Source organism: Dasypus novemcinctus, chromosome 4 (assembly GCF_030445035.2).
Source record: "Dasypus novemcinctus isolate mDasNov1 chromosome 4, mDasNov1.1.hap2, whole genome shotgun sequence".
Lineage (NCBI taxonomy): Eukaryota > Metazoa > Chordata > Mammalia > Cingulata > Dasypodidae > Dasypus > Dasypus novemcinctus.
Genome location: NC_080676.1, coordinates 164,148,050 through 164,175,432, shown reverse-complemented (window position 1 = coordinate 164,175,432; position 27,383 = coordinate 164,148,050). Strand labels below are relative to the sequence as shown.

The window sequence follows — 27,383 nt, the reverse complement described above, 5'->3', positions numbered from 1 at the left end:
AGTTTTTTTTAAACCATTTTATTTCAAAGGGCAGATGGGTATTTCTCTGGGCAACAGCCGAGGAAACAAATGGCCAGAGGACAATTGGAGTCTGTCTTAATAAATAACAAAATTGCTTAAACTTCGAACACGTGACACATTTTAAATAAATAAAACCCATTGTTGCTGTGTACCTAAAAACAACCCCCAGGTGTTTGCGTGGGTCTTGGAGTGAAGCAAGGGTGGCGCGTGAGGCGGCGACTTGCACGGCCCAGCTGTGACCCCCACCCCTGGGCCTCTGGTGCGCCCTCCCCTCGCCCCTCTGCAGGGGCCAGCAGCATCGGGCCCTTTGGTGACGGGAGTGGGGACGAGTGTGGTGGCAAACACGAAGCTTCCAGAATAGCTGCAGAGTCCCGTGCTGGCCTCTCCCGACGGCCTCGGCCGGTGGGCAGTGTGGAAGCTTCGCGGCTGGTCACATCTTGAAATCACCGTTTGCGTTAGGGCAGGGCCTCGGGGGTGCCGGCCGAGCCTTGCGGGTGCTGGGGGTGTGGGTTCCGTCTGGGTCTGTGACGAGCGTCGTTGGAGAGGCTGGGTGCAGCTGCTGGCAGGCTCCTGGGCCCGGCTGCTGGGTGTTTCCCCAGGTGTCCCAACAGCCTGGAGTTTTTCACAGGGCATTCCAGGTTCTCTGGAAGGGGCAGGCACGTGTTGTCCCATCCCGCCGGCACGGCAAGCACGTAGCTTTCACATTCTATCACTAAAATACCTGAGAGAGACAGAGGCCTCCCCTGCACGCCACGTGGCCGGCCGCAGCGCAGGTGCAGTCAAGCCACCCGGGAGACCCCGCTGGCGAGAGGCACTTGTTTCGGAGTTGGCTGGCCTTCCGGCTCACAGCCAGGCAGCAGGTGTCCTCGCCTCTCCTCTCTGCTGCCGTGGCTCTACGTCCACTGGGAAATCGTACCAGAGTGTCAGGTTTGCGTGTTTTCCAGGTGCGTGTGCAAAGTGCAAAGGAAGTCAGGTTTCAACACAGGATCCTTTATTCCAACTTTTCCTCGAAAGGCAGTTGTGGCGCCCGGGCCGGCCCGCGCCGCGGCTCTGCGGCGGTCAGTGCTCCTTAAACCTGGGGGGACACGGTCAGACAGCGGCGGTCAGCAGCGAGCAGTGCTCGGCCACAGGCGCGTCCTCCCCTCCAGGACGCGGGGAGCCCACCGAGGCCGCCTCCCCGCCCTCCGCCAGGGCCGCTTTCCTGAGGGGGTCTGGTGGCAAAGAAGCACCTGTGCTGGTCACCCAGCCCCGTGGGGGCCAGGAGGCGAGAGGGAAGGCGCGGGGCGAGGCGGGCTGGGGGCGCTCTGAGAGGAGGACACGGGGCCATTTCCCCTCCCACTTTTCTCCTTCGGACTGTGAGGCGAGATGGCCAGGGTCACGGACACTCGGCAGCGGGGTTAGACAAGGAGGAAGCGGCGGGCAAGGACGGGGACAGCAGCGGCCGTCCTTTCCTCTCCTCTTAGGAGAAGCTGTGGAAGGCGGGTGAGCCAGGAGGACCCGACACGGCTCTGGCTGCTCGAGGGGCAGGGAGGCCAGGGCGCACTTACAGAACTGGGTGCCCCGTCGCCGGCCCCGTGCAGCTCAGCTCCCGGAGGATGAGGCGCGTCAGGCACTGCACACAGATGACAAGAGCGTGTCACTGCCCGCTGCCGGGCGGCAGGCTCTGGGCAGGCAAGTGGCCCCAGGCCGCCCCAGTCTGCGGCTCTTCCCCGGTACGGCGGGGGGCATGCGGCTGTCTCTCACTGAGCCCTGCACGTCACTGCTGGGGCTGAGCCCTTTAGGACAGACTCCTGCTTGGACCACTTCTGGGCTCCAGTGACGTTTAGAATAAATTCTGCCCAATGACAAAACCCCCACACCGGGAAATGACGGCGTACAGACACGGGGGCACGCAGCTCGGTGATGCTGCCCTCACCTCAGCTCCTTCCTGGCCCGGGGCTTCCCTTCAGGGGTCTCAAACTGCTAAAAGGGCTTAGGAGATGGTGGGTGCCCCAGTGCCACAACTGGAGCGGTCTCCTCTGCATTTGCAAGTGTGCCTTGTCTTTCCCCAAGCACCGCGCCAGCTCCAGAGCAGGGGCTGCCCCCGGCCCCTGCAACATGTGCGGTGCCTGAGGCATCGAAACAGGGTCACGAGGGACGTCCTGGCTTCTGGTGGCCGTCACTTCAGAGGACAGCAGGTGCCGTAGCCCAGGGTGGACCCCTGGGCCAAGAGACGGGGGAGGCCCAAGCCGTGGGGTGTGGGAAGGAAGCTGGAGGGGGTAAAACAAAACAAGCCCCAAACAACAGCTGCTCTCTCGGGCCTCAGTCGAAGCTCTAGAAGGCAGGAAGGTTTCTATTGCCTTAGATGCTGTGGCTCAGGTGGAGCTTAAAAGTCCCATGTGTCATATGAGTTCAGGTTAGAGAGAGCAGGGATTTCTCTTCCAGACGAAATACAATAGAGCTGCTGAGGTTGTTTCACTGGGCAGTGTTTACAACAATTATGGGTGGTAAAGGCTGTAGCGCATTCCAGATGCTAAAAATCATGCTGGTGGCAACTGCGATATTTTTGTTGAATGAGCTAGCTACTGAAAATCTGAGCCTCTAGCTCCAAAGACTAGAAAATGTATAATTTCTATCAGGTGTAAGAAGCGTTAGCAGGAAGAGGCCTATGATTGTGAAAAGCAGATCATTAAGAGAAATGGAGAGGAGGAGGAAAACGGCAAGCGCGGCGTGGGTGTGCACTAACTGCAGCCCGGCAGGGGTGGAGTCCTCAGCGCGATGCAAGTGCTGCGCCTCTGCCCGCGGCGGCGTCGGCAGGGTGGCGACCTGCCAACTCTGGGTGCTACATACACAAAGCCTGTGAGTTTTCGGTGTCAGGACTGAGCAGATGTGGGTGTGGCCACGGGCTTTGGTCGCCCACTCCCTAGGTGCCACGGGGCCGCCAAGTCTGCCGGCCACCAGTGCCAGGGCCAGGCGGGGGGCGTGACCCCACGGCCAGCTCCCCAGGCACGTCCTAGGAGACTTGCTGAGATCACTGAATTTCCAGACTTACGTAGTCTATTTCATATGGAAGCCACCTTTTTTGCTCCCATTTGAACCACTTCAGAAAATTTAGTTATATCCCAAAAGGATAGAGAATGCTGTTTCATCTTATGCTCACTTTGACAAATGGATTTGTTTTATATGCACATATAACCCAAATGTCAAATACATATTGGCTTAGATGAAAAAAAAAAAGTTTAAAAAACTGGAGAAAAAAATTCCATTATGTTCAAGTCCTTAAATAATGTTAGGTATTCTTTTATTAGTGTTTTGTTTATGGGAAAATTTAAGTCATCTCTGTGTACTTTGAGATGACTGTAATCTCAAATTTATTTGGATGTACATAAAAATAAACTGGGGTTTATAAAAATACAACTTCAGAACAAAACAAAAAAAGCAGTGATCTCACCAAGTTTCCAGACTCAAACTCTGCATAACATGAAGCTGGTCCATGTTAGGAAAGAAAACATCAGCAAAGAGAAAAAGGTGCGTCTGGTTTTTAAGTTTGAAAAGACCAACTCAAGCTCCTGCTGGGTGAAACTGCTCTGCTTCCTGCTGAATATTCCTTCTGGCTGTAGTACTAGCCCTCTCTCTCTACTGACACCATTTGATTTTAGGTCTCATTTCTCTAATGTCCAGTCCAGCTTCCTTTTGTCTACAATTTGCCTGTTATCTCTTTTTCCATTCTTTTTATTTTTCCTCTTTCTTGATGCTTATGTATGAAGTGTTTTTCTTGTCCATAACCTGAGCCTGGGTTTTTAAAGCCAATCTGACAATCTCTGCTCGCAGCAGGTGAGGTTAGTCCATTTATAATTACTGTGATTACTGACATGTTTGGATCATGGGTTTTCATTCATGTTATATTATACTTTGTAGTCACCACATTCCTCCGTGCTGCTGCTGCTGGTTTTTGCTTCCCTTACATTCTCTTGGGTTGAATAAGTCTTCTTTGTTCCCCTCCACTGGTCCAAAAGTTATATTCTATTTCTATTGACTTAACAATATAAGGACCGTAGAATGCTTTAAGTGTTTGTCCCATTTCTGCCTTACATTTTGATGAGCTGGCATTTTAGTTCTTTTTCTTATTGCTCAGATTGGTTGTTATTATTCTTGTTTCATATATCAAGGGTCAGTAAACTTTTCCTGTAGAGGTCCAGGCAGTAAATATTTTAGGCTTGGCAGGCCATATGGTCTCCAATGCATATTTGTCTTTTTTTTTTAACAACTCTTTAAAAATACAAATTACATTCTGAGATCCTGTTTATACAAAATCAGACCAAGGTCAGATTTGGTGCACAGACCATAGTTTGCCAACTCCTGTTTTATACAGTCAATACTTAATTAAATTTACCCATATAAATATCACTTCTTTGCTCGTTTCTTCTTGCACCTCAGACTTTCCTTCTGGGTTTAATTTCCTTCTTCTTTCAATACATCCCTTAGCAATTTTTACTGAGGATCTTTGGTTAACATGTTACAATTTCATCCTCACTCTTAATCCAAGTTTAGCTAGGTGTAGAATTCTAAACTGTTTGCTTCCTGAATATAAGAACTTATGCCCTTCATGTATTCTGGAAAGTTCTCAGCTATTTTCTCTTCACATATTGCTTTTATCCCAGTCTCTCTATTCCCTTCCTCTGAAATTCCTATAAAGAAATGTTGGACTGTTCCATTTGGTTCTCTATTTCATATTTAATCTCTCTTTAATATTTTCCATTTCTTTCTCTTTTTGTGATACATTCTGAATATTTTCTTTATATCTATATTCTATTTCAGCAATTCTCTTTAGCTATACCTAATTTGCTTTTTAAACCCCTCCATTAAGGTTCTCCCCCCTCAAGACCATGTTTTTAATTTCTACATGTTCTGATGGTTTTTAAAACCTGCTATATTTTGTAAGATATTTTGTTTTCTTCATGAGTCCAGTTCCTTCTTTCATGGCTTTAAATGCTATATATATCTATTTTTACAGTTTATCTGATACTCTTCTATCTGCAATTTGGTCTAATCCTGCTATTTATTGTGTCTGCTACCACTCATCCACAGTGGACTGCTTTCTACATTTCATAATTTTGGATCCTGAACACATCTACAGCAGTGTTAGCTGAAGAAATTGTATGCATCTTATGCCAACCCAACTCCTTGTCTCTTATTGTCCATGGGCAGAACCACCCCAACACCTTGATTCCTAAGACTGGTCATCCCCCCTCCAGGCTTCATCGTCAGTGTGTGCATCCATTCTATGTAGCTGGGTATTTCTCTCATTATCTTGTGAATCCAGCAGTGTATTTAAGTAGATATTCAATATATAGCACCCAATATTTCTGAAGAAAAGGAATTTTCAGAGTCTCCAAATAGTCATAGTGATAGAAATGTCCCTGCTACTTAATGGAAATACATCTGGGAACGTGACTAAAAGCCTTAGTCATTTTGAAAACAAATGGTCTGAGGAACAACCTTTGTAACCCTATTAGATTTTTAAGTTGAAAGTTGGCATGACACTTTTTTAAGTTGATAGTTTGATTCTGTGTGCAACAGGGGAGCATAATTTTAGGACTCCTTGGAATTAAAATATAAAATTTTCATTTACTTGATGGGGTTGATATTTCTAAAATCCTCAGTTCACTTTTCCTGGGATCACTATCAGGTTTTTTTCTGGTGAGGAAAGCAGAGAAGCGAGACGTGGCTTTAGGTTCGGGAAGTCTGTGCAGCAAGAGGCCTGTCAGGACGAGCCTGCTATAACCACTTCACATACGTGCTCGCAGGGCTGTGACGTCGTCATGTGCCTTCTCTGTCCTGAAGAAAACCTTAAATCTTCTCAGCAAAGGAAGGGATGGTGAGCGGGAGCCCAGGAAAAAGCCGGCAGAAGGCGGCTCAGGACCTGCACTGGCAGCCGCTGTGCTCCCGATCTGTCCTCCACCCCCTTGGGTGAAAAGGAGTCGAGGTGCTTCTCTGGTCTGAGTGGTTGGCAGGAGGAGGATACTAGGACAATGGCGGCCACCACTTTGAGGCCAGGCATGGCACATTGTCCCTGGTAGCTCCCTCCACAATCCTGCCACTGGGTGCCATTATTACACTCACTTAAAATGTGGACACTGCAGAATAGAGAGGCTGAGTAACCTCGGTGGCAGGCCAGGACTCAAAGCCAGGGAGTTCCACACTCTTGGGTGCTGTAGCAGCCTGCCTGAAACTACAGAGCCACAGAGTGACCCGCCTCTGCTTCTGGTGCTCATTTTGACCAGACAGAGAAAGGGCCTTGGATCTCGAATATTTAGGGAAGGACCATCGGTTGGGATGTGGCACAGACCCAGAGCTCCCTGGGGACTGCAGGAGTCCACAGGAAAAAGTTTCGCCAGTGTTTGGCCAACAACCATAGAGATGCTCATGAAATGCTGCTTGGATTCAAAGACGACCACTTACCAATAAGGCACAGGCGTCTGCAAACATCAGCATGTAAAACACATTGCTCCATCCGGAGGGGGAGATGAGCCCAGCCAGCAGAGGGCCCAGGGCAGCTCCTGAAACGGCAAGGGGATGCGTGGCCCTGGTTAAAGAACACCCTGGCACATGGCTGTTTAAAACACTCAAACCCAAGAACCACATAGAAGATGCTCCACATCTCACGTGTAAGGAAAGAAACACATTCAAATAACAGAACCCCATTCTCACCTTTCAGATTGGTGAGAGTAAAAAAGATGGATAATACTCAGTTTTGGTGAGCGGATAATTGGCTTTTTTTCTGAAACTAAATGTAAAACGATGTTGTGATATCAAAATGTTCATTTTTTGGCTATTACAATCCCATTTTATAAAACATTTATTACAAAGAAATACCCAAAAAACTCAACACACAATATTGGATATTTTGATGCTGTTATAAGTTTTATGGGCATGACTGTTAAATTTGCATAGGGTCTGCAGGTGCCAATATTGATTTTGATGAGGGTACTGTGCTTTTATCAGAGAGCTCCTGTTTTTAGGAAATACATACTGAAGAAGTTAGGGGCAGAGGGGCAGTATATCTTTATTTTACCCTTAAGCAGTTCAGAAGAAAATATGTCTGTGTGTATGCATAAGTGCATGTGTGCATAAATAGGAGAGAGAGGAGGGGGAGAAGGGCACACAAATACAGGGGAACACCTGCGAATGTTTTGTACTATTTCTGTAACTTTTCTGTAGGTTTGAAGTTATGTCAAAGTAATGTTGAAGACCTTTAAACACAAAAGAAACTAAATATCCTTAAAAATGCCCATAGCTATCTGCACAAGAATGTTCATTACAGGAGTCTGGCTATTTATTTTTCTAACAGGGACTGGAAAAAGTTCTGCTTCATCTGTAGGATGGTTTATTGTTTTGGTGGATGAATGCTAAGAAGCCTGAAGATTTTAAGGCATACACTTTGGAAGAGGGAAGTACAGGCTCCAGTCTGCCCTACTCACAGTGGCCTTGGAGGGAGATGGTACAGGGACCCTCACTCAGAGTCAGGCCCACCTGGGTGCTGGGCAGGGGAGAGGTAGAGGGCAGGACTGGGGGTGGGCTCCAGGCAAAAGGGAGCTGGTGGAGAGGTTTTTACATTGAACTCTTAGGCACATTCCCCCTTCTCCTCCACTTTCAGGCTCTCCTACGCAACCCTGCAGGTTTTGGGGATGCCAAGAACAGTGCTGGGCAGGAGTGAGGACAGACGGACCGGGGGAAAGACACCAGCCGACAGCGAGCAGCCCCCCAGCCTCCCCCACAATGACACGAGTGCTGGGGCCCAAGCTCCAGGCAGGCCCCAGAGGCGTCCTCCTCCAGGTCTCAGTCAGACCCCACAGCTGTGCAGGCCAGCAGGTCACACAGCCTCCACGTCGAAAGGGCTTCAAGTAAGTGTTTAGTGACTTATCCTTGGATATGAAGTGATGACCAAAGATGCACTTTGCGTCATGTAACCCGACAAAAGAGCAACCCAACTCACGGTGGGGAGTGGGGGGTGAGGGAGGAGATGTGGATGAAAGAGACAAACAGGGGAGAAGAAAATTCCAGGGAAATTATAACGTCTCCAGAGAGAAAATTAGGCTGAACCATTTATATGTTTCATAACTCCCATTTTTATACTTGCAAACCAGTTCAATATTGGCAATTTCATCTGATTCAACCTAACACACACTATGTTCAAGAAATAAGAATAAGATGCACTAAAAGGCCAAATAAAAAACCAATGAGCATTCAAAGTATAACAGCAACAGACAAAATAAAATGTTCTATACTCAATACACAGTTTAGAAAATGAAATCATGACAACATCTGAGAAAGTAGAAGAAAAGAATAAAGAAATGGGCACAAAGAGATAATAAGGAAAGAAAAGAAAATTGGACAGTTTATTCAGAAAATCTAACAATTTATCAAAGAAATAATAGAGCAAAATTTCCCAGAAATGAATGGCATTTGTTTACAGAGCGATTAGCTCAGACTAAGTGTGACCAGAAAAATGACTGGAAAAAAGGTCTCTGGAGATATAGAAATGAGTCTAAGAGATTTCCAAAAGGAAAACATTAGGTCACAAATGAAGGATTGGGGTAAGAACGACGATGGACTTCTTGGCCTTGGTAATGGAAGGTGGAAGACACTGGAATTCCGAAGGGAAAGGATTTTCAACATACACATCAATACCTAAACTGCTCCAAGTGACAGAGCAGAGTGCAGACACCACAGACTTGCAAGCTCTTGGAATTCACCTCCATGAACTACTATTCAGGAAACTACCAGAGGCTGTTCTCCTCCAGAGGAGTAAACATGAGATCTACTAGACAGGGGGTCCAAGATGGCAGAAGATGGAAAGAATTGGTAGGAGGGTGGTGACAGGACATGCCTAGACAAGGACCGTGTGGTGGGCAGAGGGCAGGGCCAGGTGTGGACCGAGGCCACGGGGTTGCCCACGAGGAGGTGTGAAAGGACAGTGTAGGGAAAGGAATCTGGCAGCGACAGGGGCGCGGGTGGGAACAGCAGTAACGGAAGCTAAACCAACGAGGAAACGAGGCATTTGCTAACTCAGGAAGACCAGATACGGGTAATAAAGGGTGCAGTGCAGAGGTTATTTCTGGGCCCAGGAGTGGACGACGTTAGCAGCCGATGAGGGCGGGAGGGTGTAGAAGACTTGAGAGCCCATCTTCTTAAGAGGCGGCAGCAGGTAATGTCAAAACTGACAAACCCAGAAATACGTAGGTTAGCACAGAGGAGAGAGGGGCAAGTGACTGCTTCCAGAAAGGGGGGGTTGCGGGGTACGGAGCAGGGGAGCTCCATTTTTCATTCTAACAAGCTTGTTCACTACCTGGCTTCTAGAGGTGCCCACAGGCTTTACTTGGATAAAATAAAAAATAACTTCGGATTCAGGGCTGTACTTACCCCACCTCCCCAGTCTCCGTGGGAGCTGCCCTCTTTCTTTACTTGGAACATGCTACCGAGGTCCTCTCCAAAAGTTTTTCTGAGGCCGGTAATATACTGAACCCAGCAACCTGTTAGACCCATTTGCTTTCTTGTATTTTCAATGTAAACATTCTCTGCCTTCTGGAAATGGTAAACAGGCAGTGGGCTAGAGTCATTCCGCAGCTGTGGTCTGCCAGTGAGTCACACTGTGTCCCCAAAAAGCCCCTGGTACCTGTGAAATTGGCCTGCTTTGGAGATGGGGACTTTGCAGAGGTAATCTAGTTAAGACATCATGCTGGACTAGGCTGGGCCCGAAACCCAATGGCCAGTGTCCTTATAAAAACAGGATACAGAGGAAGAGATGCAGGGACGATGGGGGCAGAGACGGGAGTGACGCAGCTACAGGCCAAGGAGCGCCAAGAACTGCCGGGAGCCAATAGGAGCCTGGGGAGAGGCTGGGACAGACGCTCTCCAGAGGCCCCGGAAGGAGCCAAAGCTGTCGACACTGTGATTTAGGACACCTGGCCTCCGGGACTCGAGCGCGTTCGTTTCTGTGGCTCGAAGCTGCCCAGCTTGGGGTGATGAGCTGGGCAGCCCCTGGCAGCCAGGACCCCTTGGTTTAGCTCAAACCCTGGACACACTTCCTACATGCTGAAGGCAACCAGCTCCAGCCGACACACCCACGTCTGCAACCGGCCACCCTGTCCAAGGACAATGCTGAATGTCCCCTGCCTGAGGACGCTTCTGAAATGCTCGTGTTTGCAGAAGGCCAACGCTGGTGTCACCAGAGCAGCCGGAATCCTTGACGCCTGTGAGCTAGGACGTGACGGCATGGCCTCCTCGGACCTCCACGTACCTACAGAGCCGGTTCCGTCAATGATGGCAGTCACGGTGGCCAGGGCGTGGGAGTTTCCTTTCAGGCTTTTGTGAGTACCCTGGAGAACAGACAATGGGTGGGAAACACATCTCGGCCACACTGGACTGAGAAATAAACCCCTGGCTTCCAGAGGACGAGCCACCCAAAACACTTGGCAACATGACTCTACACCGGGGCTATTTCCCATTCGAAAAGTAAACTCTATGCCATCCCAAGCTCAGCTCAGAAAAGCCAGCACATTTTCAAGCGTTTTTAATTGTTAAAAACACCCAAAAACGCCTGCCTCGGCATATTCTAGTAAATGGAGCGCTTGGAGTTCTCTTCCAACACACACACGTGTTCTGCGCCATCGCGCTCTTCATCTGCCGGCCCCAGTCGATGGAGATGAAGGACGGGCGTGCGTTCCAGTGCGGGCGCTGCCAGCACGGGCGCCCCTCCCCATCCTGCCTCTTCCTCGTCACTCAGGGTCTTTTTGTGACACATGGCAGAGACCCCCCCCCCAGTCTCTAAAAATCAACCCCGTCGGCAAATGCCAAGGAAGAAAGTTATTGAGGAGCCAGAAGCCAGGATGGACCAGCAGACCCCAAGTTTCCTCCGTCTCAGTGGCACAGCCGCTCCAGAGACAGACGCAGCAAGAGGGAGAGTGCGGGGGCTCCAGCCAGGGACAGACCCCGAGGACAGGGGGCAGTGCTGGTGATGGGCAGCCGTGAGCCCTCAGGGCCACCCTGCGCCCTAAACCCTCTAAGCCGGGTGGCTTCCTAAGCGGGATGCCCCCCTGAGTCATAACAGATCGCCTCATATGTACTTAATGAGTGTAGACCAGCGGACAGCAGACTGCATAGAGATTTACGCGTTAGTGAAACAGCAGCATCCTCCAATCCTGTCCCTCCCGGCCCGCCTCCCCTCCACTGCTCGACGTCTGCCCTGGCCGCACGCACGGCCTTCCTCCTCCGGCCGTCCCGCAGCCCCGCTCCACGGTTCAAGGCGGGCCGAGGCCTGGCCCACTCCCGGGCCCCGTGCGCCTGGAAGAGGGGCGCAGGCGTCCCTGGGGCACAGGCTGGGAAGCTGTAGGCTGGCTGGCGGGGGTGAGGGGCTTTGGATGTTGGGGCCCTGCCTCCTCCCGGTGTCTGCATGCGACTCCCACATGCAATGCCTGCCTGCGCGTCAGGGTGACGAGATTGTCCCTGCCTCCTTAGGCGTGAAATCGAATGTCACCTGACGGGGAGCAGCCCCTCCCCGCTCCTGGTGCAGAGAATTGAGTGGGGGGGACCCCTCGGATTCCCGAAGCCCAGGGGCATCCCGCCGCTAGGCCCACGGTCCTGCGCAGACTGCTCCCCGCGCGTCTTCCTCTCTGCCAAGTGGCTGTCTGGGGAGGGCCCCGCCGGGCTCATCTCCACAGCCCCCAGACTACAGGGTGTGCGGCACGAGGGGGCCACGAGAGTGCGCTGCGTGGGGGTGGGGGCTTGCCTGGTGCCTGCGCCCTCAGGGGACCCCTGCACACAGCCAGCCCCCGCCCCCTGGGACGGCCCCCCAGAGGTGGGTGGGCTCAGGCAGGCGCTTCTCCTCTCGGCCTCGTCTGAGAATGGAGACCACCGTCTTCCCTCACTGCGCCAGAACGCTCTCAAGGGCACAGGCGCAGGTTAGCACCAAAGGGGGTGCTGGTGACCGTGGCCGAGGTCCTACAGCCCGCGGGCACGGCGGGGGCCACTCACCAGGTCGGCGGACACGGCGGTCGTGATGAGCGCGTACGGCCCGCTGACCAGGGCCCCGCAGAGCAGCAGCATCGCTGTGGGGAAGGGGGGTGAGCAGAGAGGTGCCAGGGGAGCCCCCCGTGGGCCCCGGGCAGCGGCTCTCGGAGGGCACGACTCGCTGGGCGGGCTGAGCGCACCGGCCGCTGGGGCTGGCAGGAGCGATTCTGCAGCGGCGCCTTCTTTAAAAGCTCGCCCTCGGGCAATCTGGAAAGTCTAATCGGGCTTTGCAAAAGGGTTTTCTATGGCCCCAGAGGGCTGAGCCTCGTGGGGACCCAGTGTGGCAGGAGCTACAACGCGCTGAAGGCCGGCCCGGGGGTGGGCTCAGCTGGCCCCTGCGTCGGGTGGCACAGCTCTGCCTGTGGCTGGGGTTACCAAGCACAGAGACTGCCTCTCGGTCCTGGTGCCCCGGGCAGCCACACCTCCGCCAGCCAGGACAGCTGTGCTGGTCTGCACCACATGTGGTCACTTTCCTGAACTGTCCCATGTGAAGCTTCTGGGTCAGAGACATGTCCAGGGCACCGTGTGCCCACACACAGGCAGCCTCCTTCCCTGTGACTCCCAAGGTCACCACCCGACCCTGACCCCACGTCCTTCTGACGTCACCGCTGGCTTGGGGAGCAGAAATACTTCATGTCGAAGCACCGTCTACTAGTATTGCCCGCAGGTAAAAACAGTGCCCCTGGTTCCAGAACACTCCCAGAGTGGCCGAGGACAGCGGCCAGTGGGCAGGGATGGCCAGGGGCGACGTGCCAGGGCGACACGCCGGATCCTGCTCAGACACAGGCCAGGGCCCCGCCACCGCCCCCCAGCCTGGAGCCAGGCTCCATGGGGGCCCTCGTGCCTCTGGCTGCAGGGGACGCAGGAGGGCTGGGGCAGGTCGCCAAGGGGCAGCCTTCCCGGGGGCACCTGCCTTCTCCACGGGCCCCCCTCCCACATCTCAGTGCACACGGTCCCCTCCCGGAGGAGGCACGGGTGGCCCTGGACACAGCTGTTCCTATTTCAGTCCCGGTGCCGTGGGGCAGGGCTGGGGAGAGGCACGAGGGTGGCAGGACACTCACCTACTGTGGCCTCCAGGCCCATCTTGCTAATGGCGGAGAAGGCGTAGAGCTGCGGGAGTGGTGAGAACAGGGCGGGGCGGCAGTTACGCGGGAGCCGCAGGGCACGGGATGTCACTCGAGGAGGCTGCGTGCAGGCCACGCAAGATGGCCCTGCGCCCTGGCTTCCTACTCCCATTACAGGGACTCAGACTGCGAGGGGAGCCCCCAGTGCAGGGGTGGAGGGGAGGCAGGCGACGGGGGGTCCTGAAGGAGGGGCAGGAGCGAGAAGGGCGCCCGCAGGGCAGGGCGGTGCCAAGGTGCATGCCCACGTGCTGGGGATTGGGCGGCGACCGCCTCTGGAACCATGCGCTGTGGACAAGCCGAGGCTGTGGCCGTGGGGCACGGGCCTAGTAGGAAGGAATGTTTGGGGGGGGGGGCGGTTTCCAGAGACATCGGGGCCCAGACCCCGGCCAGGTGGGTACGAAGGGAGGAAGCAGACCTGGAAGTGGGAGCACCCTAAACAGAGTTCCACAGAGGGGCAGGGAGGGGAGCCGGGGAGTCGGGAAACCCGAGGGGCCGCGGGGTCTCAGGGCCGCAGTGTGGGAGAGGGACTGGGGTCACGGGGTTGCTGCCGGCAGCACAGCATTTTGGCCAAGGGCACAGGGCAAGGGCCGTCTGGGCAAAGGCCTGGCGTGGGAGGGACCAAGGACAGGCCTGCCCGGGTCAAAAACAAAGGGAAGGTGGGACCCCAAGGGGCGAGGGTGGGGGCAGCCATTCTGGGAAGCAGGAACGCGGGAAGGGGAGACCAGTGGAGGGAGGGATGGCGCGGCTCCTCGCCTGGTGGGCGGCCTGTGGGCAGCCCAGGGTGCTGCCTGGGGGGGCGGCTGCCAGGGGCAGCGGATCCTGGGGGCTTGGCCGCCCACGGCTGTCTCTGGGCGAGACCAGCTGCTCCCTGAGCCTCCTGCAATCTCCAGGCTCTGTGAGCAGCTCGGGCCCAGGAGAGGACCCGCTGTCACCCAGCTCCAGGGCGTTTGGGGTCTGCCTAACCACGGGCCCGGCCTGGAGCTCAGCAGAGCCGCCAGCAGCCCACGCTTGGCGCTGGGCATCGGCACCGGGCGCTGAGGGCCTGGCAGCAGGCAGGGGGGCTTACCGTGGGGGCTGCCAGCAGCAGCATCAGGCCGCAGGTGGAGGCCCTCTTCTCCAGCCGATCTGAGACCACACCTGCCAGGATGCCCCCTGCAGCAGAGGGGCGGGTCTGCAGGGGCCCCCACCTGGGCAGGAGGTGTCGGCAGGGCGGGGCCCCGGTGTGGGTGTGGCCAGCAATGAGGGGCCCAGAGAAAAGGCGGGTTGTCTTGGGGGCCGGGTTCAGGCCAGCCCTGAGAGCCCCCCTACCCATGGGCCACCAGCACGGCCCGTTGCCCCCCGCCCCCCAGGCACCGTCCTGAGTCTGGAGGAGCCCTTGACCAAGGTCAGGGCCTGGGAAGGGTCATGAGACCACCTGAGAGCGACAGCTGCCGCAGCCTTGGACGTGAGCCCCCGCCCCCGCCCCGAGTGCCCCCTGTGGAAGCCCCGGTCTGAGGACACACCCCCTCCGCAGGGGCCAGCTTGCGGCCCCGCTACAGTGTGATCCGTCCCCTGTCCAAGCGCAGCGAAGCGCCGGGAGCTCACCGAAGATGCCGCCCACGTCGAACAAGGTGGACAGCTCCCCCGCCTTCTTGGCGTCCAGGTGATCTGTCAAAATGACGGTGGGCTGTTAGGAGGGCGGCCCTCCGGTCACTGCCTGGAAGGCACAGCACGCTAGGCCCACGCCAGTCCTTCCTCGCAGGCGTGGTTTAAACCAAGCGGTCATCCCGAGGCCACTTGAATATTTCTTTCCAAAAGAGCAGCGCTGGTGGGCAGCGGCAGCGTGGGAAGGCTGACCACTGACCACCGGCCCCACGAGGGCTCACCCTGCAGGGTCTGGCTGTCGTCCCGCCTTGAGGTTTGCTGGCCTCTCAGAGGAAGCTGGGAAGTTAGATGCTACGAGAACAGGGGTGGGCTAGAGAAAAGCCACCTGCAAAATAGCCCACTGTGGTGCCGCTGGCATGCAAAGAGCTTCCCGTGGTACGTGCCGTCCGACAGCAAGGTTTCAGAGCTGGACGGCCTGGCACCTTCTCTACTAGCTGAGAAAACCAAAGCCCAGCACAGAGGCCTGAGCTGCCCCGGCCGGAGTTCTCACCCCTGGGCTCTGCAGAGCCCTGAACTTCACGGGGGACTCACGCTGGCCAGGGCGGGAGCCCCGAGACCGGCATGTGCTCATCAGCCCCTTTCCTAATATCCTGACTCTCCTTCGGCCACCACTCAGACCAGAAACGCTGGCCATTGAGATGCTAGGCCTGAGAACTTCACCCTCTTTGCAATCACAGAGGAAAAGGGAAGAGAGAAGAGAAACCACCTGTCCTTCAGGCGCCCTCTGCCCCAACCATGTCCCGGCTCGCCTGCTGGAACGAGCGGGTGCAGGCAGGAGTCCTGGAGCTTTCTCTTGGCCTCGGCAGCCTCAGCACTGTCACCAGCACGCACCCCTTGTCACCCCCCACCCGCAGCAGACCCTGTCCCTGGTGATAAGTGTCCTGGGAGACAGTCCCCTTGCTGCCTCAGTTTCCACCCCGTGGAGTGCAGCCTTCCTGTCCCAGTCGCCTCAGTGTCTGCACGCCCTAGGGCCTTCACATTAGCCAGAGCCTCCTGGCTTGTTCCTCTCGGTGCCCCTGACGCCCTGGGCCAAGGGGCTCGGTGGCTCCCTGGCCGGCCCTGCCCCCTCCAGCCCTGGCTCTAGAGCCGGCTACGCTCAGCGATCTCCCCTAAGAATCGTGGCTTCCCTCCTTCCCTCCTTGTTGGAGTTGCATGCAGTGTGTGGAGGATATGCTGTTTTACTGGAATGTTCTGTGACTATCTGTATCTTCTCAACTGCTGGACTTGAGAAATGCAGGACACACTGCCAGGCCCCACTGTGCGGCCACCTCTGAAAGTACCTCCTGGCCAGCTGAGGAAACGCTCGGGACCTCAGAGCCCAGAGGCGCCGCTCCTGCCCACTGCCAAGGCAGCTGCGGCCCATTTCAGCGCAGGCAGGCCCAGGTGCCGCGGGCCCAGCGGGGTGGCTTTCACCGCCAGCCTCTCCGCCCACGGCTTTCTGTCGTCCCGCCTGATGGAAGCACGCCGGCAGCTCCCCACGACCACAGGAGCCGGCATGAAGAGGGCGCTGCGATGGCGGCGGGGCGCGGGGCGCGACGCGGCGCTGCTCCCGCAGGGACTCACCCACACTCGTGATGTACAGCGGCAGCCAGAAGAGGAACGTGTAGCTGACCAGCTTGGCGAAGAGCAGGCACAGGGAGAACTCGACCACGCCCTGGAAGAGAGAGCGCGGCTGCCGGCCCCACGCGTGGACCCGCAGGGTGACGCAGACGCGTGCGTCCTAAGGCCTCCCCGTAAGAGCAGCCCTTCCTCTGGTTTCAGCACCGAAGTCGGAACAGCGGGCGGGAGGGCTGGCGGGGCCGGGCCACCTTTCCCCACGGGGCCCTGTGTCTTCACGTGTGGCCAGAGGCCGCAAACTGCCCCTGGGGGGCTCCCCAGGAAGGGCCGCCACGGGGCGCCACCTGGTGGCTGAGTATCGTCGCTGCGTCTCTGCAGGGACCAGAGCCCAGGGCTGGCCGGCGCCGAAGCACAGGCAGGCCATGAGCCCTGCCCCAGAGGGACACGGCCTCGGGCCCGGGGAGGCGGGCAGAGGAGGGCAGGGGTGCGGGCGGGACGGCACCGAGTGGGTGGGGACGGGAGGGCTTGCGCATGTTCAGAAACGGCATTCGTTCCCAGTGCACGTCTACCCTTACGGCTGGCGGGCCCATGGGACAGGTCATCCCGGTCACGTCCACTCTGGAACTTGGCAGAAACCAGCAGCGCTCCCCTGCCCCCACCCCCGCCGGCGCACGTGAATGCCTGTCAAAGCAGGCGACCAACGCCCTTTATTTTAAACCAAACAAGTTCACATTTTCACAACTAACAGAGCAGCCGAGAGTGCCTGGCCACTTCTTGCTCCTCATTGCCCACGGGCATGGTGGGAAGGAAACCCCCCGCTGAATCCATGCCACAGCCCCACAGGGGGAAGCCAGCACTGAGCCCCCCGGCGTGAGGGACAGGGGCTCAGGGGGCCTGGACCCCAGCGGCCAAGGCCGGGTGAGGGTCAACCCCGGACCTGAAGCCCGAGCCTGACAGCTCCAGCAGGCTTCCCCTTCTACAGGTGGGTGTCACCCTACCTTCAGCAGAGGATGTATGTGGCCACACTGGAGCTCAGTGCACAGGCTACCAGGCGCTACGAAGCAGAGCATTTAGGAACGGCTCCACTTCAAGCTGGCATCTTGGCGCGCCCGCTGTGCAGAGGCCCCCGTCCACACGCTGCCCTGGCCGGAGGCCGCTGGGCTCCCTCTGCAGACCCGGGTCGTCGGGCGCAGGCGGCACTTTCGGTCCTCGGGCGCCAGCTGTCCTGAGCTCTTTCATTTTCTCAGGACCCGAGAGCTGTGCCATGGCCCCAAGGCTCCGCGTTGTGCATTTACCTCTGCAGCCCCCAGTCGCTGAGGGGCCTCGGGCCACGGGCCTCGGGCCTCTTGCTGTCTGAACACCAGGGGCAGGTGCCGGCGTTTCTGAGCGCCAGGACCCCCGCCTGCCCACCGCGCGGGCTTGTGTTCCCCCCACCCCACCTGTTCCTGCTCCTGGTGCTCTGCCTTCCTGTCCGGCATGGCACATCATGCCCTGCTGGAAGAACCCAGGGGCCCCTAGCAGAACCCTCCACTCTGCTGCAGGAGCCCGGAAACCTAACAGAAGAAAATCCAAAGCACATGGTGCGGTTGTGCCTGCCCTGCTCCCCCTTTCCAACGCACCTTTCCCGTCCTCTCCTCGCCTGCCGCCTCCCTGCACAGGCAGTGTGCTCAGCATGCCCAGCTGGCATCATGTGTAAACAGAGAGCCCGCCCCAGCCCTGAAGCCCACGGGGCCCAGCCAGCGGGCTTTGTCCATCCGGGCGCAGCGGCTTGTCCGTCCCTGGCTCTCCGCACACTTGCCTCCCCTTCCCTGCTCACACACGGATCACCCAGTGTGTGCCCCTAAAAGCACCTTCGGCTGAAGAGGAAAAGGAGTCTGGCCTCCTCTGTCCCAGAGCAGCCCTCCTGCCCCAGGCTGCGGGGCCGGGCGGGTGACCTGGCAGGGATGTGGCCGTGGGGGTGTGCGTGGCTGTGGCAGATGCAGGTCCCGGGGACCCAGAGCTTCTGGTTTTCTCAAGCCAAGACAAGAAGCCACATTTGTACATGAAATGTCTACATTTCTAAATAGTGGCAATTAGTTTCCCCAATTTTAAACAGCCTGGGCCAAATGAGACATCGCGCAGCCATATTCAGTCCAGGGACAACCGGTTCCAGCCTCTGGTTCATGGATTCCTTTTTTTTTTAAAAGATGGGCTTTCAGCAAAGGCCGGATTTGTTTTTTCCCCACAGCGAGCGCTAAGGACACTTAGTCACATTTACTCACTGGAATTCTCAAGGCCCCGGTGAAGCTGATGGCGGCCATTGCGCTCCTGCCCTCCGCGGGCAGGACGACGACGTGGTTTGGGTGGGTGGACCCGCTGCCGTCCGACAGCAGCAGGCACTGCATCTCAGGGTCCTGGGGCCGCCCCATGGAAGAGAGGAGAAAAGCTGTCATTTGCCAGCAGCCCGCTGGAAGCGAGGCCAGAGCTGCGGAGGGCCAATGTGGCACCACCGTCCTGGTTTCCACTCAAGTCCTGGGGACATCTCGGAGGACACCCTCAGAGCGGCCATGTCTCTATACTCACTGGCACTCAGAGGTTTTAATGAAATACTCGCAAAAACATGAAAATCCCTTGACCCAGCAATGCGGCTTCTCGGAATCTATTTGCAAAGAATAATTTTAAAAATGCAAAAAATATAATAAAACAGATGCTGCATGACCATTGAGAAAAACTGGTAAATTAAAGTATGCCCATATTAACGACACATCTTGCAATTGCAAAAAAAAAATTAAAAAAAGTGAGAGTTTAATGACATGGGAAAATGGCTTAGGACACATTAAGTATTGCAACATCATTTAAAATTGCACTTTCGTAATGATCTCAAAGAATGCTTAAATACCTACCTATGTAACTAAGAAACTACAGAATCTATCTCTAGAAAGAAAATTTGAATTGGCAATGGGTATTACCGACTGGTAGAATTACGTGTGATTTTTATGGCAATGTCAGAGAGAAATTCTTTCTACGCTCTTGTATTTGTTTTAGGAGTTCACAGTGGACATACATTACTGGAAACAACAATATTATTTTTAAATTAATAAGCCAATTCTGATATTTTGTGAATTCATATATTCTGGACATCCCTGGGGGCAAAGTTTACGTTTGTTACAGCAGAGTGATCCGTAACTCAGGCTGGAGTTTCAAACCTAGCAAGGATAGCCCAAGCACGTTCTCGCTGAATCAACTATGAAGTTCAAGGATTGAAAACGAACGTTTCTATGTATTTCAAACTTTCCCTGAAATCAAGCAGGCTTCATTGTATTTATCTCACTACCACCTACACAAGCTGGATTTAAAATGTAGTTAAGGGAAGTGGACTTGGCCCAGTGGTTAGGGCGTCCGTCTACCACATGGGAGGTCCGCGGTTCAAACCCTGGGCCTCCTTGACCCATGTGGAGCTGGCCCATGCGCAGTGCTGATGTGCGCAAGGAGTGCCGTGCCACGCAGGGGTGTCCCCCGCGTGGGGGAGCTCCACGCGCAAGGAGTGTGCCCCGTAAGGAGAGCCACCCAGCGCAAAAGCAAGTGCAGCCTGCCCAGGAATGGTGCCACACACACGGAGAGGTGATACAGCAAGATGACGCAACAAAAGCAGAAACACAGATTCCCGTGCCACTGACAACTACAGAAGCGGACAAAGAAGAACATGAAGCAAATAGACACAGAGAACAGACAACTGGGGGGGGGGGAAATAAAAAAAAATTAATAAAAATCTAAAAAAAAATAAAATAAAATGTAGTTAAATTACGAAGAAGAAGAAGAAAACGATAATATCAGTGTGAGCTCAAGAGGCCGCAGCCGAGCTGGCTGTGGGGAGGCCTCTGTGAGGGACTGGCTGGAAGTGGACACCCAGTGCCTGGGGCCAGCACCTGCCAGGCAGAGGACCTTGGAGGCCTCAGTGCAGACCTGCCCTCTTGTGGGCATCAGTCGACTTCATGGAAGGCCCAGGAAAGGAAGGGAAAGCTACGCTCAGAAGACAGGGCAAGGTTGCTCGTCAGCAGCTGCCCAGAAGGAGGCCCGTGACCTTGGCCCAGGAGGCGGGAAGCCACCCACAGCAGAGGGACTCCAGCCACCTAGACACTGGGTCTGACCTGGGCTTTCCAAGGTAAACTCAGAAGTGAGCGGAGAGTTTGAGGCGCTGCAGTTGGACGATCACTGCCCACACTTCTTCTAAACCCGAGGACCAAGGTGCCCAAGTCAAGACAGCATTTTCCCCTCTTCCAATATTCCAAACACCACAACTAAATTTCCCCAGGCAATAAAGGAGGAGAAAAAAATGGAAGAAGCTTGTTTAGTGCATTTATCCTTTGAATAATTTGATTTTAAAAGGAAAGAGAATAGCCTAGTTTTAATGGTTAAAACTAAATCCAGGGAAGCAGATTTGGCTCTATGGATAGAGTATCTGCCTACCACATGAGAAGTCCAGGGTTCAAACCCCAGGCCTCCTGACCCGTGTGGTGAGCTGGCCCACGCACAGTGCTGATGCGTGCAAGGAGTGCCGTGCCACGCAGGGGTGTCTCCCACATAGGGGAGTCTTGCACACAAGGAGCGCGCCCCACAAGGAGAGCCGCCCCACGTGAAAAAAAAAAAGCACAGCCTGCCCAGGAGTGGTGCCACACACAGGGAGAGCATGACACAACAAAAAAGAGACACAGATTACCGGTACTGCTGACAAGAATGCAAGTGGACACAGAAGAACACACAGCAAATGGACACAGAGAGCAGACAATGGGGGCGGGGGGGAGGAGAGAAAGAAAGAAAAAAATAAATCTTAAAAAAAAAAACAAAACTAAATCCGATCAATTATAAAACTGTACCCCACTCAGGCAAGGTGTTAATAATGTAACAGTAGGGTCTATGGGAATTCTGTATTTTATCCGTCATAAAAAACAAAAAATAAGCTAAAGCTGAAAAGGCCTCCCGTGGCCGCACAGTCCGTGTGGTGGGAGGCAGGGAGGGCAGGTGAAGGCCCAGGCCCTGAGGAGGCTGCCAGGCTGGTGTCGCGGCCTCCCCACGGGCTGGGGGTGGCGGGCAGGTGACTCAGCGGCCCTGTGCCTCAGTCCCCTCATCTGTAAGATGGGGGCAGAGGGAGAGAGCAGGGGGAAGGCGGCTTTCTACCTCCCCCTTCCTCCCTCACCTTTCCTGGGCCCCGCGTCATGAATTCTGGGCTCCTCTGCTGCACCCAGCCTCCCTGCTCCCTCTTGGCCCAGGGACCTGCAGCTCCGCCCCCTCTTCCTCCACAGCTCCCCTGGAAGGCCAGCTCCCGAGGGACACCTGCCCCAACAGCCCGTGTGTAGCAGGGCCGGGCCGCCCGTCGCTGGGGGAGAGGACGGCTTCCTGGAGCTCGGCGTCACTTGGCGTAGGTCTCTGCTGCTGTCGGCCCGGCCTCCTGCCAGCTGGACTGGGTGCTCACGAGAGCAGGGGCGCCTGGATGCTCAGAGCCCAGCCTTTACATATCACAGCTGAGTTTTTTAAAAAACTGAAGGTAAACCAAGCCTACTATCCAAAAATATCTAACAAAGGAAAACTCAAATTTCCTGAAAAAAGGCAACTCTTTAAAACCGTGGCTGAGTGCGGCGCCCTGCCCCGCAGACCGAGGCCGTGTGGCCCTCGGGGTCTCGCGGGTGGCACTCACGGAACTTACCGCAGGCTTGCTCTTTTCCTGGGTTGAGATTTGCTTCTGGAGTCTAAATCTGTTTGTACCATTCTCATAGCCCTTTGAATGCTGTGGAGAAAAGATTTTAATTAGACCAATTACCAAATCAGCAGCCAGGAGTGAAACCTAACTTGACTGTGGCCAGGATGCTCTCTTCACAAAGACCCAGGAAATGGGAGTCAAAGGACAAAATAAAACACTGGCACCTCCAGGCCCCAGACCCTCATGGAACAGAATGGGAAAAGAAAATCCTTTTCTGGAGAATGATCCAAGACCCAGGTTTATAGAAAAGGAAAAATTCCCACTAAGGGTACCTATCTCTCCTGAAGGCTTTGATATCTTTTTAAATGTTTTTGACATTTAAAGGCCTTTAGCTATCACTGATGTGGAGGCAGTGGCTACTGGAGGTTCTGAGGGCAGCGAGAGGGGAAACAGGTGTAAATGGGGGCATTTTTGCAACTTGGGAATTGTCCTGAATGACACTGAAATGACAGACACAGGCCATTATATATCTTGTTGTAACTTACAAAATTGTGCGGGAGAGAGTATAAACTACAGTGTAAACTGTAATCCGTGTTTAGTGAAAATGCTCCAAAGTGTGTTCATCAATTGCAATGAATATACCCCACTAATGAGGGATGTTAATGTGGGAAAATGTGGGAGATCGGGGAGTGGGGCATATAGGAATCCCCCATACTTTTTATGTAACATTTATGTAATCTAAGTATCTTTAAAAAATAAAAATTAAAAATATAAAAAGGCCTTTGGCTACAATAGGGGTCCAGGAAGGCAACTGAGGCCTTAAACCACGGCACCAGGTGGCAGCCGCCCCGGGGCAGGGCGGGCAGGGCTCCACAGCAGAACCTCAAAAGTCATTTCAACAGTCGTCTCAGTCGCCCACTGGACAGACGCAGAAATAAAGGCACCGTCTCCAGCTCATCCTTCCTAAAGGGCTCTATGCAAAAGCCCCTTCGAAGATAATTAGCGGTACCAAAAATAAGCTTTACATTCTCTGATGCTCTGTAGAATTTCAGTCCTGTCTATGAAATAGTCGACTAGACCCTCTCTTAAAATAATTCTTTTTGCCTTATTCTATATTCAAAGAGATGTTGTTTATTAGACACTAGTCTAAATCCTAACAAGCCACTTTCTAAGGTTCAGAGATGCCCAGGCAGTTTCAATCTCTGGCACTAGTTCTGGATTCGCTTTGAGAGAAAAGGCAGCATTTGAAGCTGCCAGTGAGATCAAGAACTGAAGCTCCAGAGCTCGGGAGGCTGGAAACCCAGGGCGGCAGGGCCTTTCTTAAATTCTCTTCAGATTAGGAAGCGGTCCCATCCCTTTCAATATAGAGGCATTTACCTGAAAAGATACCTGGAGAGTAAAGAAAAACATGCTGACCATGTTATCAGAACACATGACAACATTCCGTTCTGCACTAGACCGCCTGCAGCCTCTGGGGAGCGGGTCAAGCCCACGAGGCAGGCGACGCCAGGCCTGGGCTGGGCAGCCACGGCAGGGGCTTCAGTGACGCGGACCCGTGACCCACAGGGGTGCGCCCCTGCTCCCCAGCACTCGGGCACACCCTCTTGTGCAGAGACAGTCAGAATTCCAGGGGTCTTCCAGGTGGACAGAGGCCCTGCTTTTCAGCCAGGAGCAGGGCAAACCCCCGGCAGGCTCATGTGGTCAGGTAAACAGAGGTGATGTGAGGAGTTTCTAGGGAAGAGCTGGGCTTCCTTTTCCCTTCCTCCTAAATGCTGGCTGGAATGCAGATGTAACGACTGGAGTGCTAGCAGCCTTTTAGGCTATTCATTCACTCATTCGTTTAACAAATAATTACTAGCTTCTACCATGTGCCAGCCACTGTTCTAATCACTTGGAGGGTAGGCACCTTTGGGACAGAAGTTATGTACAACAGACACACGTAGTATGAAGAGACAGGAGAAGCCTGGGTCCCTGACATTGGAGACTACATACCAGCCCTGGGCTGGCTACCTCCAGATCTTGAACATAAGAAACAAACACATTCCATCTTAGTTCAGCCACAGCTTATGGGTTTTCCCATAGGGTGCACAGCTGAATGCAATCCCAACTCTGGCAAAATCCCTATTCTGTTCACCCAGTACAGAGATCCTAGGTTTGAATAGCCAGAAAACAAATACAAAGCAAAGGGACAAAGGCCCACAGCTCTTCTTCAACAGTACAAGTCAGAAGCATAAAGGGAGATATTTAGCATAAAGGGAGATATTTAGTATCTTCACACTTTAGGCAAATTTAAAAAAACTAAATATTCTCTGTTGCATATTTCTTAGTCTTAGTTCATTTGAAGCAAAAACTAACTGGAACCCACACATCTACAGCCAATTAATTTTGACAAGTGTGCCAAGTCTACTCAATGAAGCAAATGGTGCTGGGAAAACTGAATATCCACATGCAAAAGAATGAAAGTGGACCCCTACCTCACATTATATACAAAAACTAATGAATCATAAATAAAAGGCCTAAATAAAAGAAATAAAACCTTAAAATTCTTAGAAGAAAACATAGGGGAAAATATTTAGGATCTTGCATAGGCAATAGATTCTTAGAGTGAAAGTGACAAAATTTTAAAACTTTGTGCACCAAAGGACATTATTAAGAAAGTGGAAAGAAAATCTACAAATGGGAGAAAATATTTGGAAACTATGTATCTCATAAGGGTATAATAAGCAGAATATATGAAGAACTTGTACAACTCAACAACAAAAAGACAACTCAATTAAAAAATAGGCAAAGGAAACTCAGCATATAAACTCACTACCTTCCCCTTAGCTTGGGACATAACTCACAGGGATGAGCCTCCCTGGCACTGAGGGATCATTACTGAGCACCAACTAATGATGCATTTAGAAAAAGACCTTGACCAAAAGGGGACAATATTAAATACAAAAAAGTTTTTAATATTGCCCCAAAAGGGGGCAATATTAAATACAAAAAAGATATTTTAAAGTGAGTCAGGAGGTCATTCCAGAAGTTACACTTAAGCCTGTCTCAGGAGGATCTTGTTGACTGCCACAGTAAACAGTGCCTCAAACAGAGGGGCCCCTGAGGGCTCTAGAGATATCCAGAAACTATAATCAGGGCAGACAGCTCAGGAATTCAGTACCCTGTCAGTGGGCCTTACTTTGGAATATATGCTCCCCAATTTAACAGAGTTAGACTCATTTATAATTTCTCTACACATGCCTCTTCTGCCCCTTTTATGTGAATCTATAACTAACAATATACTCATTAAATGTATGTCCCAGAGACGTAAATCATCAGTCTGTTCCTATGCCGGTTGAGCCCTGAATCTCAGCAGAGTTGCAGCCAACACCTGCTCTCCAGTTCATCAGACTCATCAAGACAACTAACAAAAGGATGATGATGGACAATGCCCATCCCAAAAAACAGTATCCACAACTGCAAGCAAGGCAGTTCTATCCATCTGCTCCATGGGATCTAAGACCTCTCTCAATCAGAAACAAAGTGGGCATCACCATCCTAAAATCCTCAAGACTGAGAAATGAACAAACATAAGGGGGAAATGCAACTATGGACTAAAGTAGACTTATTATTATTCTAGCAAAGGGAGAATTTGTAACATTGATATAGAGGCAGTGGTCACCAGAGGTTCTGAGGGGAGGGAGAGGGAAGAAGAGGTACAATATGGGGCATTTTGGGGACATTGGAATTGTACTGCATGGCACTGCAATGACAGATATAGGCCATTACACATTTTGTCAAAACCCATAAAATTATATGGTGCAAAGTGTAAATCATACTGTAAACAATAGATCATGGTTAGTAGCAAACATTGCATGATTCCACTTACGTGAAATATCTAGAATACGCAAATTTACAGACAGGACGGAGATTAGAAGTTACCATACCCCGATTTGGTGGAAGAGGAGTGGGGAGCTATTGATTAAAGGATAAAGAGTTTCTATTTGGGGTTTTTAAAAACGTTTTCATAGGGGAAGGTGGTGATGGCAGCACAATACTGTAAATGTAATTAATGCCACTGATTTGTACAATTGGAAAAGGTTTAAATGGCAAATTTTATGCTACATATACGGTATCACAATTTTAAAAATAAAGCACCTAACTAGAAATATCAAGTCTGAATCTGGTCAAGGTTTCCTTTTTGTAGGAAATTCAGGGGAAGAGGAATGTGGCTAAGACCACTGCAGGGAGGCAATCAGCAAAATCCAGAAGGTAGGAGCCCCTACAGGGCAAAGGGCAGGTTTTCTTCAACAAACAGGAGATGAAAACAAGGAGGCTTCACAGGCACATCACCCCAGGGCAAGGCGTGGCCTGCAGGAGCCTGAGCCACACACAAGGATAAAACATTTACCCACAAGCAGGAAGCCTGAGCAGAGACCAGCTATTTTATGATATAAAGGGTTACTGTTTTTGTTTCTAAATGTAACAGCTTTATTAAGATGTAACTCACATCCCATGCTTTTCACCTATTTAAAACGTACAAGGAAACGGTGTTTAGGATGTTTGCAGGGTTGTGCGACCATCACGAGGGGGCTGGGTGCCGAGGGGAGGGCGCCTTGGGCAGTGGGGGAGGGGAGGTGGGCATGCTAATAGCAGCGCCAGGAAGGCAGGAGACATGTGGGCAGATGCAGGCAGGGGGCGGATTGGGCGTGCAGGTGCGACTGATTGCTTCTGTGTTTCTGAGCAGGGCACATGCTCCATGTGCGGGTGCACCTGCCGCCCCGAGGCTCACAGTCCCCAATCTACAGCAACAGCATCAGCTCGCCATGACACCTCCCGAGGGTGAGCCATGGTGTCCCCCTCCTCGGGAGGTGGGCCAGCCCCCGCCTCTGGGCACCCCTGACACAGAAGTTCTGCACTGAGGTTCTGCGCCTGGCTGCTCCAACCCGCCTGGGTGGGGCTCGCCGTTGCCGTCAGCCCTTTCCCCAACCGCCAGTGTTCAGGGTGGCAACCATGGCCGCCCTCGTGTCATCGTCCCGACACTGACACTGCACATCCGGGTGGGTGACAGCCCCAGAGCACCCGGCAAGCCGCCCGCTGTTCTAGAAGGTGACAGGGGACGAGAGCGTGCTTACCGTGGGCCGGCTGGAGAGCCTGAGGTCTTTCGGATCTGAAACACAAAGCAAGGGCACTTGGCATCCGCTGTTCAACCTGTCGGCCAGTACAGGCATTAAATGGGAAGAGAAAGACTCTCTGTGGCTTTCGTGGAAGCAGCTTGCGTTCGGGCCAGGCAGGGCGGAAGGAGGCTCGCGCGCACGCCTGGGACAGAGGGAGCC

At 53.5% G+C, this 27,383-nt stretch overlaps 1 protein-coding gene across 3 annotated transcripts in view; it reads right to left on the bottom strand.

The window, feature by feature from the left end:
• Positions 1 to 990: 990 nt before the first annotated feature.
• Positions 991 to 27,383, bottom strand: part of SLC37A1 (solute carrier family 37 member 1) — an 86,272-nt gene continuing 59,879 nt past the window's right edge. For 2 of the 3 annotated variants that reach the window (XM_058296287.2, XM_071214986.1), the window contains exons 9-20: positions 27,183 to 27,217; positions 22,075 to 22,155; positions 18,656 to 18,787; positions 16,401 to 16,491; positions 14,778 to 14,840; positions 14,260 to 14,345; positions 13,131 to 13,179; positions 12,034 to 12,107; positions 10,301 to 10,379; positions 6,463 to 6,560; positions 1,569 to 1,633; positions 991 to 1,096 (exon numbers count right to left, since the gene is read on the bottom strand). In XM_058296287.2, coding sequence (XP_058152270.1) covers positions 1,081 to 1,096; positions 1,569 to 1,633; positions 6,463 to 6,560; positions 10,301 to 10,379; positions 12,034 to 12,107; positions 13,131 to 13,179; positions 14,260 to 14,345; positions 14,778 to 14,840; positions 16,401 to 16,491; positions 18,656 to 18,787; positions 22,075 to 22,155; positions 27,183 to 27,217 — 869 coding nt within the window. In that variant the 3' untranslated portion in view covers positions 991 to 1,080. Of the gene's footprint in view, positions 1,097 to 1,568; positions 1,634 to 6,462; positions 6,561 to 10,300; positions 10,380 to 12,033; positions 12,108 to 13,130; positions 13,255 to 14,259; positions 14,346 to 14,777; positions 14,841 to 16,400; positions 16,492 to 18,655; positions 18,788 to 22,074; positions 22,156 to 27,182; positions 27,218 to 27,383 lie in introns of all 3 variants that reach the window. The other variant, XM_071214987.1, reaches the window with a different exon arrangement.